Source organism: Martes martes (assembly GCF_963455335.1).
Source record: "Martes martes genome assembly, chromosome: 13".
In the NCBI taxonomy this organism is placed as follows: Eukaryota; Metazoa; Chordata; class Mammalia; order Carnivora; family Mustelidae; genus Martes; species Martes martes.
In genome coordinates, this window is record NC_137901.1 from 36,363,691 (window position 1) to 36,382,022 (window position 18,332).

General features: G+C 37.4%; 1 protein-coding gene across 1 annotated transcript in view; it reads right to left on the reverse strand.

Moving 5' to 3' along the window:
* Nucleotides 1-18,332, reverse strand: part of ELP2 (elongator acetyltransferase complex subunit 2) — a 45,899-nt gene that overhangs the window by 25,388 nt on the left and 2,179 nt on the right. The window contains exons 2-11 of the mRNA XM_080821288.1: nucleotides 17,550-17,628; nucleotides 14,684-14,754; nucleotides 10,736-10,892; nucleotides 10,391-10,468; nucleotides 8,624-8,688; nucleotides 7,560-7,626; nucleotides 6,941-7,081; nucleotides 5,322-5,417; nucleotides 3,928-4,028; nucleotides 3,226-3,357 (exon numbers count right to left, since the gene is read on the reverse strand). Of these exons, the coding sequence (XP_080677414.1) occupies nucleotides 3,226-3,357; nucleotides 3,928-4,028; nucleotides 5,322-5,417; nucleotides 6,941-7,081; nucleotides 7,560-7,626; nucleotides 8,624-8,688; nucleotides 10,391-10,468; nucleotides 10,736-10,892; nucleotides 14,684-14,754; nucleotides 17,550-17,628 (987 nt within the window). The remainder of the gene's footprint in view (nucleotides 1-3,225; nucleotides 3,358-3,927; nucleotides 4,029-5,321; nucleotides 5,418-6,940; nucleotides 7,082-7,559; nucleotides 7,627-8,623; nucleotides 8,689-10,390; nucleotides 10,469-10,735; nucleotides 10,893-14,683; nucleotides 14,755-17,549; nucleotides 17,629-18,332) is intronic.

The following is an 18,332-nucleotide window of genomic DNA, read 5'->3' on the forward strand; positions in this document are numbered from 1 at the left end:
TGGTTTGAGCTTCTTCTTATTCATCTGATGCTTTTTTCTATGAAGGCCCTCAAAAACTAAAGCTGAAATATGGCTCAGAGGCACTCTGAGTTATGAACAAGATTTATCAAGACTTATCTTGATAAATTTATCAAGTTAATAATTTATCAAGTTAAGAAGAAGATTTAAAAGTGTCTTAGGGGCATCTGGGTGGCTCAGTCAGTTAAGCATACTCCAACTCTTAATTTTGGTTCAAGCCATGATCTCAGGGTCGTGGGACTGAGCCCGACATCGGGCTTCATGCTCAGCAAGGAGCCTGCTTGGGATTTTCTCCCTCTCCCTCTGTCCCTCCCCTCCCCATGCACATGTGCACACTCTCTATCTCAATTAAATTAAAAAATCTTTAAGAAAAAGAAGTGTCAAAAAAAAAAAAAGAAAAGAAAAGAAAAAGAAGTATCTTAGCTGATGATCCCCTGGCTCATTCCACAGCAGAAACAGTCCTTTGTTTTTTGGTGTGTGTGTACAGTTGACACACAATGTTACGCTAGTTTCAGGTATATAACATAGTGATTCAACATATCTGTGTATTATGCTATGCTCCCACCATTTGATTCATTTAAACAGTCATGGTAAAGCTTCATGACCAAAATCACTTACAGGCAAACAGAAATATGAATTTCTACTACTCGTATTTTATCTATTAAGGCAGCACATAGTGAGTATAACATATGATTGTTTTATTCTTACTATTCATTCATCCATGCATTCCATGTTATGTACCAGAATACAAGGATAAGGAAGACAGCCAAATCTGTTCTCATAGAGCTTACAATCTAATAGAGAAGGCAGGCAATTATATAACGGATTCCCATAAAGTATGATAAGGGCTCACCATGTATCATGTAGGTTTTCTACTAGTTCTAGTTAAAACAGCAGTTCTCAACTGTTTTTCTGCCATAACCCCCTGAAGGATGATATTTCCAGTGAGGCAACACTTATTTGGACAATAGTCAAGGTTATGTTCAGTTATCAAAGCTACTAGTTTCATTCTTTTTCTCCACATCAGAAAAGTATATTGGAATCTAAGTGAATGGGAATAATATAGATAAAATTCAATTAACTTGGATGTAAATAAAAATAGCTTGAAAGCATATCATTCTTAAACTGACCTTGCTCTGAACTTCAAAATGGATCATGCACACTATTATCTTAGAACCACTTAAAAACTGAATATCCAACTAGCTCACGTGTTAGCTGTTTGATACTTTAAAGAACTGCTTTTGAAATACACTGATTCAAGAGAAAATATTTACAGTAAGGACGACAGGAAAGGGAGTATTTTATTTAGCTGACACACAATATCGCATTAGTTTTAGACATACATAGTAAGTCTATGCATAATGCTGAGCTCACTCACCACAGTGTAGCTCCCACCTGTCAGCATACAACGCTATTACAATACCACAGACAGTGTTCCTTATGCTATATCTTTTATTCCCATGACTTATTGATTCCATAACTGGAAGTCTGTACCTCCCACTCCCTTTTACCTACTTGGCCCAACCCCTACACCCTCCTTCCCCTCTGGCAACCATCAGTTTTTTCCCTGTATATATAGGTCTGATTCCATACAAGTAGAAACAATCTTGAAGGTCAACACCAAATGGAAAAAACAAGGGAAAAAGTAAATCATTCCTGTTAGGGCCAATTTAATGTTAAAACCTGTTTAACTATTAGGGCCTGCTTAGCCAGAGCAACTCCATATTGCCTAGGTAGCCACATTGTTGTTTACATCCACGGACTTCATTCCGGGAATAAACACCCCGTAGTCCCTGGGATGGTTCCAGGTACCGATTCCGGGAGTAAACGCCTTAACATTAGAAGTCACGTACCTTGGGTGTGCGGTTATGCCCTATAAAACCAGCCTGTGAGATCAGGAGGGGGTCGCTCTCTTCAGAGGCGGCCCTGGCCGGTCAGTCTGACTTCTAATGCTTGGCAAAGAATAAGCTTCACATAACTTTAACTTTGTCTCAGTCTCGTTCCCCTGGCCAGTCAGTCTAACTGCTAATGCTTGGCATAAAATAAGACTTTGCATAACCTTCACTTTGTCTCAGTCTCATTCCTTTGATAATGGACCCCAACAATTCCATGCATGAAAAGTTGAATCTTCACATATGACACAACTAGTACAAAGCCCACCAACTAAAGGTTATGCAAATCTGTGAATTTTTACTTTATAAGGGAAGCCTTGAGATGCACATTCAAAATCTATGAACTCACATTTCACTCAATGCTCTTATTTCTTTCATTTATTTACTTGATTTAAAATACACGAATATACTATCCCATACGTACCAGGCGCAGTTTTTCATACTGCACAAATATGAACTCATTGAAGCATCAGAGAAACCCTATGAGTAGATGCTATTTCTATCCACACCGCACAGCGGAGGATCCTGAGACACAGGTTAGGCAATGTCCTCGAGGAACAGAGCTAGTAAATGCTGGGACCATGATCTGAACCTGTGCTGCCTCACTCCAAGACCTGTGCTCTTAGCCACTGTTCCTGCAACTTCATATCCCCAAATCCAAAGAGGCAGATCAAAAGCAAATTAAAAAGTAAGAGACCAAATAATGTTGAGGCAGTTACATGACTAGAGGAACATTACCTCTTTTTGAGACGAGACTAACAACAATAAAAAAAATTGTAGAAGAGCCCAGTATTTAGAGGACCATTTAAAATTACACTTATGAACAGCCCTGAGAGCATTAATACATTCCTTCACAAAGTAACAGGTAGTTTTATGGCCCTTTTGTCAGTCATTCATCAGTAATTATCTATGGAGTACCCAACTGTCCAAGGAAAGACCAAATTATGTTATCTCCCTGAAGAAGACAGGGAAGTTAGAAACATTTTAGGAAACACTCCCATCAAAAAAATTATAGAATTTAAAGGCAGAGCTTAAAATTTACATAGTTTAAAGTTCATTTATGTAGGAAGTTTACCTATGTGCAAATTTCAAAACCTCAACAATGCTGGACAAATGAAGACTTTTAATTTGAGAAAAGCATAAGTTTCTTACTTAGTATAACTACAGTATAACGTCTATAGGAAGAAGTTATGTCATTTGAATTTAAACACCTCTAATGTTTCTGCAGAGTATTCTAAGTCTGTAACATAGTTTACATAGGTTTCATTTCACTCTATTTGATTACAAATACTTTATTTAAAAACGCTTTTCTTACTGGGTTTGCCGCATTCTGTTTCCAAAGGTGCAATGCTCCATGGAAAGCATGAGCAATGATCATGGAACCATCTTCATTGAATTGGCAATCATAAAATCCCAGAGTATTTCCACCTACTTCCCCTACTCGAACCTATGCAATAATAGAAAATAATGCGTAATCAATATTCCACACTTCTCACAGTCCAGAGATTGTTAACGTTCCATGTAACAATCTGTGTTAACATCAGCAGCTCCAGAAATATAGATTTGGGGGTTAAATATTGTTTATCAACCCCAACTTCTTATTCCTTAAATGGTCACATTTTTTAAGATTTTATTTATTTGACAGAGAGACAACACAAGCAAGCAGAGCGACAGGCAGAGGGGGAGAGAGAAGCAGGCTCTCTGCAAAGCAGGGAGCCTGATGCAGGGCTTGATCCCAGGACTCTGGAATCATGACCTGAGCCGAAGGCAGCCGCTTAACCAACTGAGTCACCCAGGAGCCCCATTTTTTTTTAAAGATTTTATTTATTTATTTATTTGACAGACAGAGATCATGAGTAGGCAGAGAGGCAGGCAGAGAGAGGGAGGAAGCAGGCTCCCTGCTGAGCAGAGAGCCTGATTCAGGGCTTGATTCCAGGACCCTGAGATCATGACCTGAACTGAAGGCAGAGGCTTTAACCCACTGAGCCACCCAGGTGCCCCAAAGAGTCACAGTTACCTGTTCTAGCCAAACTCCTGACTCTTCATCTGGAGCCCAGAGAATCATGGTTTTATCCATTGAGGCAGACAACAATCTCATTGGCTGCTGAAGAACACCATCTGAAGAATAAAAGCTAATGCCTTTAAAATGACGGACAAGCATTATGTTTGTAGATTACCAGCAAAACACGACATGGGTTACCACAAGAACATTCATGTGCAGCATTACACTAGCAAAATTTTTAGAAATACCACAGAAGTCTACCATCAGAAGAACAGATGACTGAGTTGTGGTATATTTAGACAAAGGAATATTACACTTCAATAAACATAAATTAGAGCTACACAAATCATCATGGATACAGATCCAAAACATGTTAAGCTAAAAAGTAAGTTACAAGAGAATACATATTGATATCACGTTTTAACAGCTGTAAAGCAATACTGTTTGTGGCTACATAGAATGTGTAGCCGAAGTATAAAAACGAAAAAAAAAAAGAAAAAAGAAAAAAAAAGAAGTATAAAAACACTCATGGGAATGATATGGAGTGAATTCAGTCCTGCAGTTGCCCTAAGGAAAGAATGGAGGGGAAAGGGTTCAGGAAAGAATACACAGGGGTCCCTCAATACCAATGATATCTTTTTTTTTTTTTTTAACTGCAACAAATACGGCATATCAATAACAGATGATGGTGATTACCTGAGTATTCATTACTGACATTTTCTATTCTTGCCCTGGGGAAGGGGCTAGGGGAAGAATGTGAGGCTTGTGCTTTGTTCAGCTCCACATTTTGCAGCACCAGCTTCAGCATCCAACCATCACTCCACAAACAGAGATTTGAGGGCAAAAGAAAGTGGGAGATAGTCTTGTTTTTTCATAAATATTCTATCTCAGTATTACAGCAACTTCTATTTCCAGGGGAGCAAAGGTTCCAGTGAAGTTGAAGTTGACTTAAAAGTCAATTTCTCTTAAATCCCATAATGACTAGATGAAAACTAATTCTAAAGAGAGTTAAAAGGGCTGTGGTGGTTTCAGCATCACAGCATCAATCACTTTTCCCACTCAGCAGTACACGTTTCAATGGAATTGAGTGCCCAGCAGAACATGTCCAGCAGCTGCATATTATACTCTGCCAACTTAAAAATGTCTTATATTTGAGATTTTTATTTATTTTTAACTGTTTTTCATTTTAAGATTTTATTTTAAGTAAACTGTACACTCAACATGCGGCCCAAATTTATAACCCTGAGATCAAGAGTTGCATGCTCTACTGGCTCAACCAGCCAGATACCCCTATTTGAGATTTTTAATCAAACTAAAAAAGAAACAAACCCTCTACTTCATTTGGTCAGCTTACAGTTCTATACGTGAGATTTAAGTGAAATGAGGAATATGGTTTCTTTTTTTCCTACCTTTGTGGAATGAAGGCTGCCAATGAACTGCATTTACCCAGTTTTCATGACCAGCCAGCACAGTCTCCAGAGTAACTGCAAATACTATTTTAATGCCTGTAACAGAAACAATGACATATTCTTTTCTCAAAGCCCTTCTAAAAAGAATTTCCATAACCAAGCTGTACAATCACATATCCCCCTTCAAAAATCAGAACATGATTTAGATTCAATGAAAGAGTGCATTCAACAAAAAACAAATTCCATTAATTTTATCCACTGTTCAAAATTACAGAGAAAAAAGTTCTAAAGATATATAAATTTTTCTCTAGTCATAAATACATGTTAACGAATACGTTCAATTTTAAAATTTTTATGGAATAGCTACTGTTATAGTCCAATTAAAAAGCAAAACCAAACATGTCAGCCTCCTTGCTTTCCATACTAATTATTAACATGCAATAGCTTAAATACCATTAAAAAAAATAAACCTAAGATAAATGCAAAAATAGAGGAAGTCAAATCAGTATTATAATCTTTCAAATAAAATAATTAATAAAAATGTCACAACTGGGGCACCTGGGTGGCTCAGTTGGTTAAGTAGCTGCTTTCGGCTTGGGTCATGATCCCAGTGTCCTCGGATCGAACCCCGCTCATTGGGCTCCCTGCTCAGCGGAGAGCCTGCTTCTCCCTCTCCCACTTCCCTGCTTGTGTCCCCCCCCCAACCCCCGCCAGGCCTCCCTCTCTGTCAAATAAATAAATAAATAAAACTTTTTAAAAAAGGTCACAAAAATTTCATTATTTGGGAGTAACTAGCTACTCATAACATGCTGGTTAAGGATTTCCTGGTTCTCCCCATAAAACTATGTTACCAAAATCAAATCTAGTGGGCTTTAAAACCAATTAGATTAATAAGAAAGAAGAGTATGCCTAGGTGAACAATGCTCACTGAGGGCTAACTTTATAATTTAGGTGAACACTCAAAAGTATTTCCTTCAAATACAACATTCCAGTAGAATCTACCATGCAGGGGTACTGTTCTGATCCCAGACAGTAAGAAAACCAGAATTACATATACCACTCCAATGTAGTGCTTTGGCTTATGTCTTATTCAGTACAGATACGGATAATTCTCTTTATTCCTTTAGCTCTTCCTATGCTAAAACTGCAAATTTGGCATCACTGTATAAATTAATTTACTGAGAAAACATTAAACATTTTCAGCAATTTTTAAAAATCTTACTGATATGGTTAGGAAAAGTAAGTTTCATGTATGAAAAATAACTTACCCTAAAATTTAAAAAATGCATAGTATAAGTTTCAGGTATGGATTGAATACTTTTTTTTTTTTTTTAAGATTTTATTTATTTATTTGACAAACAGAGATCACAAGTAGGCAGAGAAGCAGAGAGAGAAGAGGAAGCAGGCTCCCCGCTGAGCAGAGAGCCCGATGTGGGGCTGGATACCAGGACCCTGGGATCATGACCTGAGCCGAAGGCAGAGGCTTTAACCTACTGAGCCACCCAGGCACCCCGGGATTGGATACTTCTGAAAAACTAACTTTCGCATAGGTGTATAGCAAAACAGATAAATGAATGAGCTAGGAAGCTGTTACATCAAATATTTTCATTATTACTCACTTTCATTTTCTATTGCAAAAGTATTCTCCTTCAGTTTTATATTATCATCGTCTTGAGTTTCTAAAGATGTTGATTTTATATACAGTCTCCATATTCGTATCAGGCAATCTTGTGAACAGCTTGCTAGGAAAAGATCTCTACCTAATAAAACAACAAATGTTATCATTTTTCGAACATTATGTTCTTAAACTTAGGTATAAGACTTTCTGCTCTACACTATGCTGATTTCTAGATTTCCTGAAAAAAAAAAATAAGACTTTGCTTCCCTACCCTTCATTCATTTGACCTACATTCTTTTTTACTAGCACTGGCAAACATACATACAATGCTAATAAATGGTTATAATGTATAACATTCTTACACACAGTCCACAAAATTCTACAAAGAACTCAAGAACATCTGCATGCGTAATAGTCAGCTAGTGTCCTCTTTAAAACATCAACTAGTTTCATCCTCTATCTCCCCAATTAATAGTTAACAAAGGGGTTAAGTATCCTCTTTTCTAATAGGGACAAAAGAAAAATGTTACAGACAAAGAAAACATAACACAAAAGAAGGTGCCTTCCTGAAGTTCCACACTCTTGTCCCATTATGTACTTCAGCAAGATTTTATACTGACCGAAGGTTGCCCATTCCACGCCTCTTATCCAATCTTCATGTCCACAGAGAAAAAGCACTTTCTGAAACTAAAAATAACAAAAATCATTGGGCTTAATGGAAGAATTTAATATTTTCATGTATTTCAGTGATTTCATTTGGTGTCACAGCCAGTCCTAATGCACTTTTTGTTTGTTTTAAATTGGGAACACTCATGGGGCGCCTGGGTGGTTCAGTGGGTTAAAGCCTCTGCCTTCAGCTCAGGTCATGATCCCAGGGTCCTGGGATCGAGCCCCGAATTGGGCTCTCTGCTCAGCAGGGAGTTGCTTCCTCCTCCCCTCTCTCTTTGCCTGCCTCTCCGCCTACTTGTGATCTCTGTCACATAAAAATAAAATAAAATAAAATCTTTAAATTGGGAACACTCTGATCAGACAGAAGATAGAGCTCTCATTTGGGAATAAAAATCTTATAATCATCTAACTCATCTGAGTAGGTAATACAGTATCTATAGACCTTAAATAAATTGTTTACAGGATAAAATAATATGTGCTGTTCTATAGAAACAGTTGGGTGGTTGGATATTCACAACCATTTTAAACTTTCTTATAGAATGTAAAGAAATAAGTATCTCCATTATTAATAAAAAAGCCTAAAGTTAAACTACATCTTTTCTGGAACTTCCCTCTTGTCATTTAACCAGTCAAGATGTAGGCAAAGCTCAGAATGACAAATAAACACTACCGGGGGATTTTCACCATAAATATACTTTATTTAAACTTTACCAAAAAAATAATAAATAACAAAAACAACCCACTACCTAAATATCTTCCTCCTGTCCTTCCCCCATCCAATGACCTGTTTCCCACCTAACAACTCTGGACCAGGTGGCCAAGATAGCACTTACTTGGTGTTCAAATGAAGTGGAAAACTGTCTTAAGAGAGGACTGTCAAAAAAGATTCTCTTATTGGATTACTTTGGTTTAGATAGAACATTCCTTAAAATTCCATAATCTGGAAAGAGTCTATATTAAGATATGTAATTAAGCAGAACATAATTCTAGTGTCTTAATTAAATCATTAAATTACCTGATCATCTCTTTGAACAAACAAGTGAATTTTACAGTCATCATCGCCACATGCTAATATTGGTACTGGAAGAATAAAAAGAGGCACTATTGTAAATATTCCATCACATGTTACCATTATCACCAATGCCGGATTATAAGCACTGGGTAAAGAATCCAGGCTTCTATTTTCCACACCCTGAACAATACACTAAAAGTGCTCAATAAACGTCTATAGAAATAAAATGAACACTCTAAAATGTTCTATTAAATGGTTACTTAGCAAAGAATGACAGGGAGTCCTTTCTTCCATCCTGTGTCATTTATGATAGAAATAGTGGTGAAAAGAATAACACAAAAAGAATTTCACCAAGAAGACTAATCCAAAAAGTTGTTAACCCAACTGAGTAAGAAAATGTAGGAGCTATGAGTCCAGCATCATGCCTACTGCACAACGATTTAAAGGTATGTCTGTCGCTTCAAGTATCTTACATTTTGTTTGAGAATTCAACAGTAAAACCATGAAGTAAAATTCATGAAGCAAGTGGAAAACAAAGTAAAAGGGCATGTAAGTATTGCACAACTGAAAGTTGCTAAGAGAGTAGATCTTAAAAGTTCTCATTACAAGGAAAAAAAATTCTGTAATTGTGTATGCTCTGGACATTAACCAGACTTACTGTGGTGATCACTTCTTAATATATACAAATATCAAATCATGATGCTATACAGTTAAAACTAATATGTCATTTATACCTCAATTTCCCCCCCCCAAAAAAAAAGGGGGCAGGTAAATATGTAGTTAAAATGCTATAAAAGATGAGGCTATAAAAAATTCACATTACCAAAGGACAGCAGATAAAATAAGGACTCTTTTTCTAAGTAAATGTAACTAGAAGTGTGTTTTTTAAAGATTTTCTCACTTTAAATCAAGTAAAAAGTAAAACTCCAGTCACATGGCCTCAATGTGGATGGGAAAAAACTAAATTCTCTGTTATAAAGCCAGAATGTATGAGTTCCTCCTACTGGGGAGCCCTCCCACAAAACGGGACCATTACATGAAATAGTGGAGTCACAGTTACTGCTGCAGAGGGCATTAGAAGCTGGTGGCTTCCAGGCCTGCCTTTCTCCGCCAGGTATGTCCTCCAGGTGACTGAGGTGGCAAAGACGGACCGACTCACATTGGCCACCAACTTTGTGGCGGATAATCAGAGGTACAGACAGCTGGGTTTCAGAACAAAAGGGATATTTTTCTGTTGGGAAATTTTAGGTGGTTTTGGGCAAATGGTCATTATGGAGGACGTGAAGAGGCTCTCATATTCACAGAAATGTTCAAAGGGTCCATCTTCAGTATTTTTCAATTTATCCTAGACCTTCACCTTCAAAGGGTTAATTTCTCCAAATCAGATCTACAGATGTTGATGATATATTTGATAAATAGCAGTATCAATCCCACATCCATATTAAGTCACTTAACTTTTCAACAGCTATCAAAATCCTTCACAGCTTCCCTTAATTTTATGTTCTATACAAAGATCATCAGAGTACTGAAAACATAAGCACACTTCTGGTGAGCTCAGCCTACCATACAGAATAGTCGAATCATTATGCTGTACACCCAAAACTAATGTTAACATTCTGTCACCTATAAAAAAGTATATTATCCACATTTCAACTTGTTTCATGAAAACGTTCAGATATGAAATTAAGACCTAAGTTTCTCTTAGGTTCTGGTTGTATGGAGATATAAAAATCTATTGCTGTTTTAATGTATACTTAGCAGAATACTCACCATCAGTATTAGGCAAATAAGACAAGCAGAGAGCCAGAGTGAATCCATTTCCAAAGTTCAAGGTCTGAACGCACGTTACTAAGAAATAATAAAAACACCATGAACAATTAACTGTGAGCTTATCCACCAAGAAAGGCTGGGTAGAATCATCACAGCCCTGGGTGGAGGAAGATGAAAAAGGTCAATTCTGAGCCCCCAGTGATCATGGGAATTTAAATGATCAAACTTTAACAACATTACAAAAAACAAAATGACTTAAAACACTGAAAAAAATGGTATGTATGTTCTTCCGTCACTCATTTGACAATTACTATTTCATCTGGATTATATTATCTCTCAACCTACCTTCTGAACCCTTTTTAGACCAGACTCGAACAGTAGAATCAGAAGCTGCGGAAACGATCAGTGTATGTAATTCAACATCTGATGCCCTCCTCTGGTGAAGAGCATGCACTGCATAAACAGGTCCTTCATGGCCTTGGAGATGGACTGCTTTTAAAAGCTACATCAGAAAAAATTAACAAAAACATGGGTGATAAAAAAGGAATTAACAGTTCCATCTTTATTTAACTAAAATCACAGAATTAAAGGTACAGTTAAAAATGCCTGACCCAGAAATACATCCTTTCAAGTCGAAGACAATGTAAACTTCAGAGAAGGTGGTCTGAACACAGTACGGACACATGAACATGCACAGCCTTTGACACAGCAATTTCCCATCTAAGAATCTACTGTGAGATGCTAACCGCACTAGTGTAACTAATAAAAGACAAATGCAGAAAGACATTCATCACACACTCTTTATAACAGTGAAAAATTGCAATTAACCTAAAATTCCTAAAAGGGAACTGATTATATTATTATAGACACACACTGTAGACAATAAAAAAGGGAACATGGGGAACCTGGGTGGCTCAGTGGGTTAAAGCCTCTGCTTTCAGCTCAGGTCATGATCCCAGGGTCCTGGGATCGAGTCCCACATTGGGCTCTCTGCTCAGCAGGGAGCCTGCTTCCTCCTCTCTCTCTGTCTGCCTCTCTGCCTACTTGTGATCTCTGTCTGTCAAATAAATAAATAAAATCTTAAAAAAAAAAAAAGGTAACATGGAAAGACAACCACAACACTGACATTCTTGAGACTACAGCCAGCTTTGTGGAATGTTCCTTCTTTTGGATTCATGTGATATTTCCTCAAGATTAGATTCTGGGGGCGCCTGGGTGGCTCAGTGGGTTAAGCCTCTGCCTTCGGCTCAGGTCATGATCTCAGGGTCCTGGGATCAAGCCCCACATCGGGCTCTCTGCTCAGCGGGGAGCCTGCTTCCCTTCCTCTCTCTCTCTGCCTGCCTCTCTGCCTACTTGTGATCTGTCAAATAAATAAAATCTTAAAAAAAAAAAAAAAAGATTAGATTCTGGATATACATTTTGACATCATTACTATCCATGTGCATCACGTCAGGAAGCACCTGATTATCACTCTCTCCCAATTTAAGCGTTGTTAACCTTGGTACTCTAGTAGTGGTAGCGTCTGCCAGGTTTTTTCATTGTGAAGTTAAATTTTTTGTGATACTATATAAGATTATATTTTGGAACAGGGAAAATATTCTATTCTCCAAAAAACTTTTACCAAGTACTTTTAGCATACACTCATGATACTTGCCTGAATCAAGTATCACTACAAAATGAAAAAAAAATGGCAAGCAGAACCAGGAAATCCCATTTGTTTATCAAGTCTACCCGCCTGCCATGCAAAATTATTCCCTATCATTTCTGCTATTTTAAGTATACTTTTCAGAGTTCGAAATGTGTGAGATTCCACCACGTCCTCTGAGACGTGTCATCTACAGAAATAGAGGGGTCCCTTAAATGCATGCTCAGTTGTTCTCACAATTTAAGCAAAACTCTGCCACTCAAGATGATTAACAGCTATGTATTAGGATCTGTACACTAACTTTCTGTAATTGTTGACCTTTGGCTTGAGAAATCATTTTAAAAAACTCAAATACAGTATAATCTCTTTTATGTATAATTACACACACAAAAGAGAGAGCTAGAGTTAGTTCATTAGAATGGACTCTGTTTTGTACTTAGTTTTCCTTCTCTACACTATTCTGTACTTAAACTTTTTTCACGAGTCTCTATCATTACTCCCTAAAAAATCAAATCTATTTAAAGTACTCACTTTACATTTTTAAGCAAGGTTGTATATCAATCATCAGAGAATTTTAAAAATTTAAACAAAAGAAACCTCTCAAGTTCACCAGCTTGTTAAAAAACACTGCTCAATTGTCGGAGACTCAAACCTCTCATTATACCAGCTTAGATTTCCTTTTATCAGAAGTCAAGGTGTGCTGAACTCCTGTGTACATGGAAATGCATATGGGAAGGAAAACAGTAAGCCTCTAAGGTTTCCATGTGTGGACCCTTCCCCTAAATTCTCTTATTCCCTTCATCCCCCTTTTATGCCTTTTAGTCTCCTGCTGTCCTCTTCCCCGTCTGGACTCACACTCTCTTTGGGCCTCTAAATTTGCTGTCTGCCCTAAGATACTTGCTCAGCCTACACTCCTCTCTATTGACAGAAATGGGAGGCAACACTGAGGAAAGTTTTTTGCAGTATCACCTCAAAATCTCAAGAACGAGTCTCAAATCATTCTCTGGATTCCTCTGCCAAGATCAGTCCAAACAGGAGTTAAGTTTGCTACATTCCTCTTTGTTCTTACTCAAGTCTAGGTGATTCCAAAATCCCCACCTCTGCATCTGCCCTCTCCTTCTGAGGATAAGTGTGGATGCCTGGCCAGCAATTCAAGTGACATGTCTAGAAGTAAATTTCCCATCTTCCTTCCTATTTCCCTATTTTCCTTTGCAGAAGCACCTTTCTCCCAGAGCCTGAAAACAGAAACCCACTATTTTTAATTACTCACTCCCCTAATACCAGCTCCCACTCCTTTGATAAAGAGTCAATGTCAAAATCATCTTCCCTTCAAAAACACACCCCACACTGCTTTCTTCATACTTTTTCCTACTCTAATTTGGCACACTGCTGTCAAATTAATCTTCTTTTGACACTCATTTTCCTCTGCTTAGAAATCATCAATGACTTCCAAATGCCTGCTAATAAAGAACAAACTCTTAAAGCAGATATTCACATTGCCACATAATCCTCTCCTACTGTACTTTAGTATCACCGCCTACAATGGATTACCCAGGAACACTTCTAAAACTACGTTGTTCAGAGTTACAAAGAATGTTAAGCGATTTAAAAGGAAAAAAAAAAAAACTTCAAACTTGAAAGGAGTTTGGGAAATGCTTGTTAAATGAAGATACGTTCATCCACATCAGAACTCTGCAGGGATTTCACCGTACTCCTGGTGCACTGGGACTCTCTAAAGAAGGTATAGGATATATACCTTATGTATATATACCTAGGTTAGTTCCCAGCCGTGACTGCCCATAGATTCCTTTTCTCATGTAACTTTTTGAAAGATGAATAACTCTCCGAGCAAACTAGAAAACCCTGCCCTAAAGACATTTTAGACTTTGGTTGAGATTGGATACTAATGAGCAGGTGGCCTCCTATACCACCTGAGCTTTTTTATGCATGCCATTTTTCCTACCAGGAATCTGCACCCCTTAAATTCCTCCTAAGGAAACCATCCCACACTTTAAGACCCAACTCAACCAGCTCCTTAAACTCTACTGAACTCACAGCACCATGGTTGTGGTAGAGCAAGTTAGAGCACATATCTATGGAGCTACCTTTATACTTTAGCTATTCAAATACATTTTGCCATCAAAACTACATACATGAATCATAAACAGGATTCTGACTCCTCTTTATCTTCTGCATGACAGATGTTTAAATGCCTAAAATGCTTTAATCTTTGCTTACAACTAGAAACAACCCAGTGTCCATCAACAGAGATCCATCCCTACTCAGTGGTGCATATTATAACAGTACTTAGAATTATGTAAATCTATGCCCACATGGTAACAGCCGTCCTATGAACACAGGCAGTGTTAACTTTTGATATCACTGAGAACAGAACAAATAGCCTCTTTAGGTGCAGTTTGAAAACTACTACTAAATGACGGGAAATTCACAGAAATGAGTAACAGCATATGAATATGGGAGCAAATGTTAGAGGAAAGGGTACAGGGCATGTGAAGTATAGATATAAGATCTGGACTACTGATAAGAATGAAGCAACTTCATAAAAGAACATAACAGATACGAGGAAAAGAGCTGAAAATGAAAGCAGATATAAGTTAATTATTACAACTATAAACATGTCTACCCACCTGATTATTCTCGATTTCCCAGTGAATCACTTGATTATCAGATCCTCCAGAAACTAATTCGGTAGAAGAAGCTGGAAAAAATTACATTTCCGTGAATATTTTTATTTTTTTCCCAGCTGTTTTGAGAACTTGCAAAGCTATAGAAAAGATATGAGAACTCAAAAAGATATAAGAAAACTCATATACCCCTTATCTAGACTCACCAACTGTTAACATTTTGCCATGTTTAGTTAATATCTCACTTTCTCTATATATGTACATGCAAAGACGTCTTTGTTTATGGCAAACCATTTAAAAATAAGCTGCAGACATCAGGACCTCTGACTCTTAAACACTTTTTATCATACATCTCCTAAGAATTGGAACATTCCCCTATATTACAATTATTGTATTCAACAATTTTAATTGTTGACACAGTATCATTAATGTAAAATAACAGTCCATATTAAAATTGCCCCAAATTGTCCCAGTAATGCCTTTTATACCTTTTTAAAATTCTGAATCTAAGGACCACACATCGCACATTGTTTCTTCTGGCCTATGTGCTAGATACTTAGGGGAAGGAGGTGGGGATTATTTAAACGACATTAGACCTATAGTCAGAAGTCCCAGGTTCGTGTCCTAACCCTAGTGCCAGACAGCTGCAATATTGGGCTTTAACTTCTTCATACATCACAGAAATTAAGCCATTTAACTACATGACTTTGGAAATTACTATAAGGTACATAAAAGTAATGTGTTAAAATTCAAACATTTTAAAAATATGAAATAGTGGTTGTTTGTTTTTTAAGTAGGTTCCACACCCAACACGGGGGCTTGAACTCATGACCCTGGGATCAAGAGTCACATACTCTACTGACTGAGTCAACCAGGCATTCCTGAAAATACGAAATGGTATTATTAAAATTTTATAATTAGATTAGAAAAACATCTTAATTATCTGGTGATAGAGCCCTAATTTTAGAGGAAATCAAACATAGTAGTTATAGATTACAGTGAAACACAAGCAATTCATTTTATGGAACCTCACTTTCAAAGGGAAGATAAAATATACAAGCCCAAATTAATATTTTATAATAAATCCCTATACAGAAATTCAAATAGTCTTTGAAGTCACCTGGTGGCAATTAATATAATTACAATTGTGCTTTAATATCTATACCAACAGCCACTCTTTCTAATATTTAAAGATTTTTACTGACCTAACATGACTAATCTTGCATTACCAAATGAAATAAGTAGCTTATTAAACTTTTTTTTAATGTCACAGATAAAGTCATGGCAAAGTCTTACTCATTCAGGAAATTTTGCATTTGCACATGGCTCAGAATGCTCTCAATAAATGTTTACGAAAATGAAAATAAAATTAATTCAGAGTCCATAAGAATACCACAGTAGGTATATGTAAGACATTTGAGGAAATTCTATAGGATAGCAGAAGCACCATTTAAAAGCAATATGTTGGCAACCTGGGTGGCTCAGTGGGTTAAAGCCTCTGCTTTCGGCTCAGGTCATGATCCCAGGGTCCTGGGATCGAGTCCCGCATCAGGCTCTCTGCTGAGCCTGCTTCCTTCTCTCTCTCTCTCTCTCTCTCTCTCTCTCTCTCGGCCTGCTTCCTTCTCTCTCTCTCTCTCTCTCTCTCTCGGCCTGCCTCTCTGCCTGTCAAATAAATAAATAAAATCTTAAAAAAAAAAAAGCAATATGTTAATTAAAAATTCTTGAGTCACAGAATCTTAGAGATAAAAGAGACCTGGAGATAATCTAGTCCAGGAATCCTAATTTTTTTTGGTATCAGGATTCCTTTACACTCTTAACATTTTTTGAGAATGCCAAAAGCTTTTGTTTATATGGACTCTAGGTACCAATATCAACCACATTAGAAATTAAATAAGCAATTTGAAAACTACTTTTTTATTAGTTTACTTAAAAATAATGACGAACCCCATCACATGTTAACATAAATAACATTTGTAGGGGGTGAGGGGGGAATCCCTATTATTTTTCAAAACAAAAAGTTAACGAGAAGAGAGGCACGGTTTCACATTTCCGCCAACCTCTTTAACATCTAACTTTATTAGAATACAACTGGATTTTCATATCTGCTTCTGTATTGAATCTGTTTTGGTAGCCACTGTATACTTAAGGCAGAATGAGAATGAAAACTGTCAATAACTTCTTGTATTTTTCTGAAAATAATTTTGACCTCACAGGTGTTGTGAACCTCTAAGGTCACCCGATTGAGTTCAAGCATTTATTTTTCAGATATTACTAAGATGTAAACTGGGGTGAACACAGAGACGCTATGTCCTGCCTAAAAAAGCAAAGCTTGTCTGTGGAAGAACTAGATCTCAAGCCAAATCCTCTAAATCCCAGCCTGAATCCCAGAACAGGCCCTGCTTACATGCTTTCAGTCAAAAACTGTGGGCAATGGAGAGCGTCTAGCCACAGTCAGGGGCTGCCTCATTCTAGGAACCGCTGTGTTATCCACAGTTTAGTTCTATAAAGTACAGGTCAGATATTTCACTGGGCATACCATTTTTGTTCTGTTTTCTGACTGCGTAGTATCAGATAAGCTAATGTTAAATTAAGACAAGTGATAAAAGAAAAATGGTTACTTATACTTTATCAGAAAACAATTGAGGGGGCGCCTGGGTGGCTCAGTGGGTTAAAGCCTCTGCTCAGGTCATGTTCCCAGGGTACTGGGATCAAGCCCCACGTTGGGCTCTCTGCTTGGCGGGGCGCCTGCTTCCTCTTCCCTCTCTCTCTGCCTGCCTCTCTGCCTACTTGTGATCTCTGTCAAATAAATAATAAAATCTTAAAAAAGAAAACAATTGAGATCAGCTTTAACAACTAGATTAATACTTACAACCATCTTGTTTACAAATCCACTGTACACAATTGACTCGAGCAGTGTGGCCATTCAGGTTGGTAATAACAATTCTTTTCTTTATGGAAGAAAACATTAGTTAGTAAATTAAAATTTATCCTACAAAAGAATTAATAAAAGTGAGATATCAGTGGTTTTGAGGCTAATAAAAAGTTCAGGATTACTTCAAACTGAGTCACCTCTCTTTATTCATAAACTTTAAACCATAGCTTCAACCATCCATTCACTCTAATGTGTGCCTGCCTTTTCCACCACTCCACATTTCTTATGTCCTGTGCTCTCAGTACACTGAGCTCTCTGGTCTTCATGTGCTAGCTCCTACTAACTGCCCCCATCCTTCTCTACAGGAGAGCTTGTCTTGACATTCTCAGGCTAGACAAGGTAACTCTTCCTTGTCTACCCACAGTTTTCAAGGCCTACTTCTACCATGCTTAAACCGATCTGAGGGCTTTACTGAGAAAAAGAAAAAAAAAAAAAAAAGAAAAAAAAGAAAAGAAAACCCTCAATAGAGGAATTCATGATTACTATATTAAAATTCATGACTCAACTTTGCATACCATAGCTGATCAGGTGTTGGGTCCTTCAGCATTAGTGATACAAAGTTACCAGGCAGATAGCAGATAGCAGGATCTCAGATAGCAGATCCCTTCAAGGCCTATAGCCAAGTTCCCAGCAGCCTCTTGACTGCTTTCAGCAAAATCCCTCCACACTTAGGTTTTCTTTACTTACCACACTGCTGACGATATTTACTCTGTGATTACA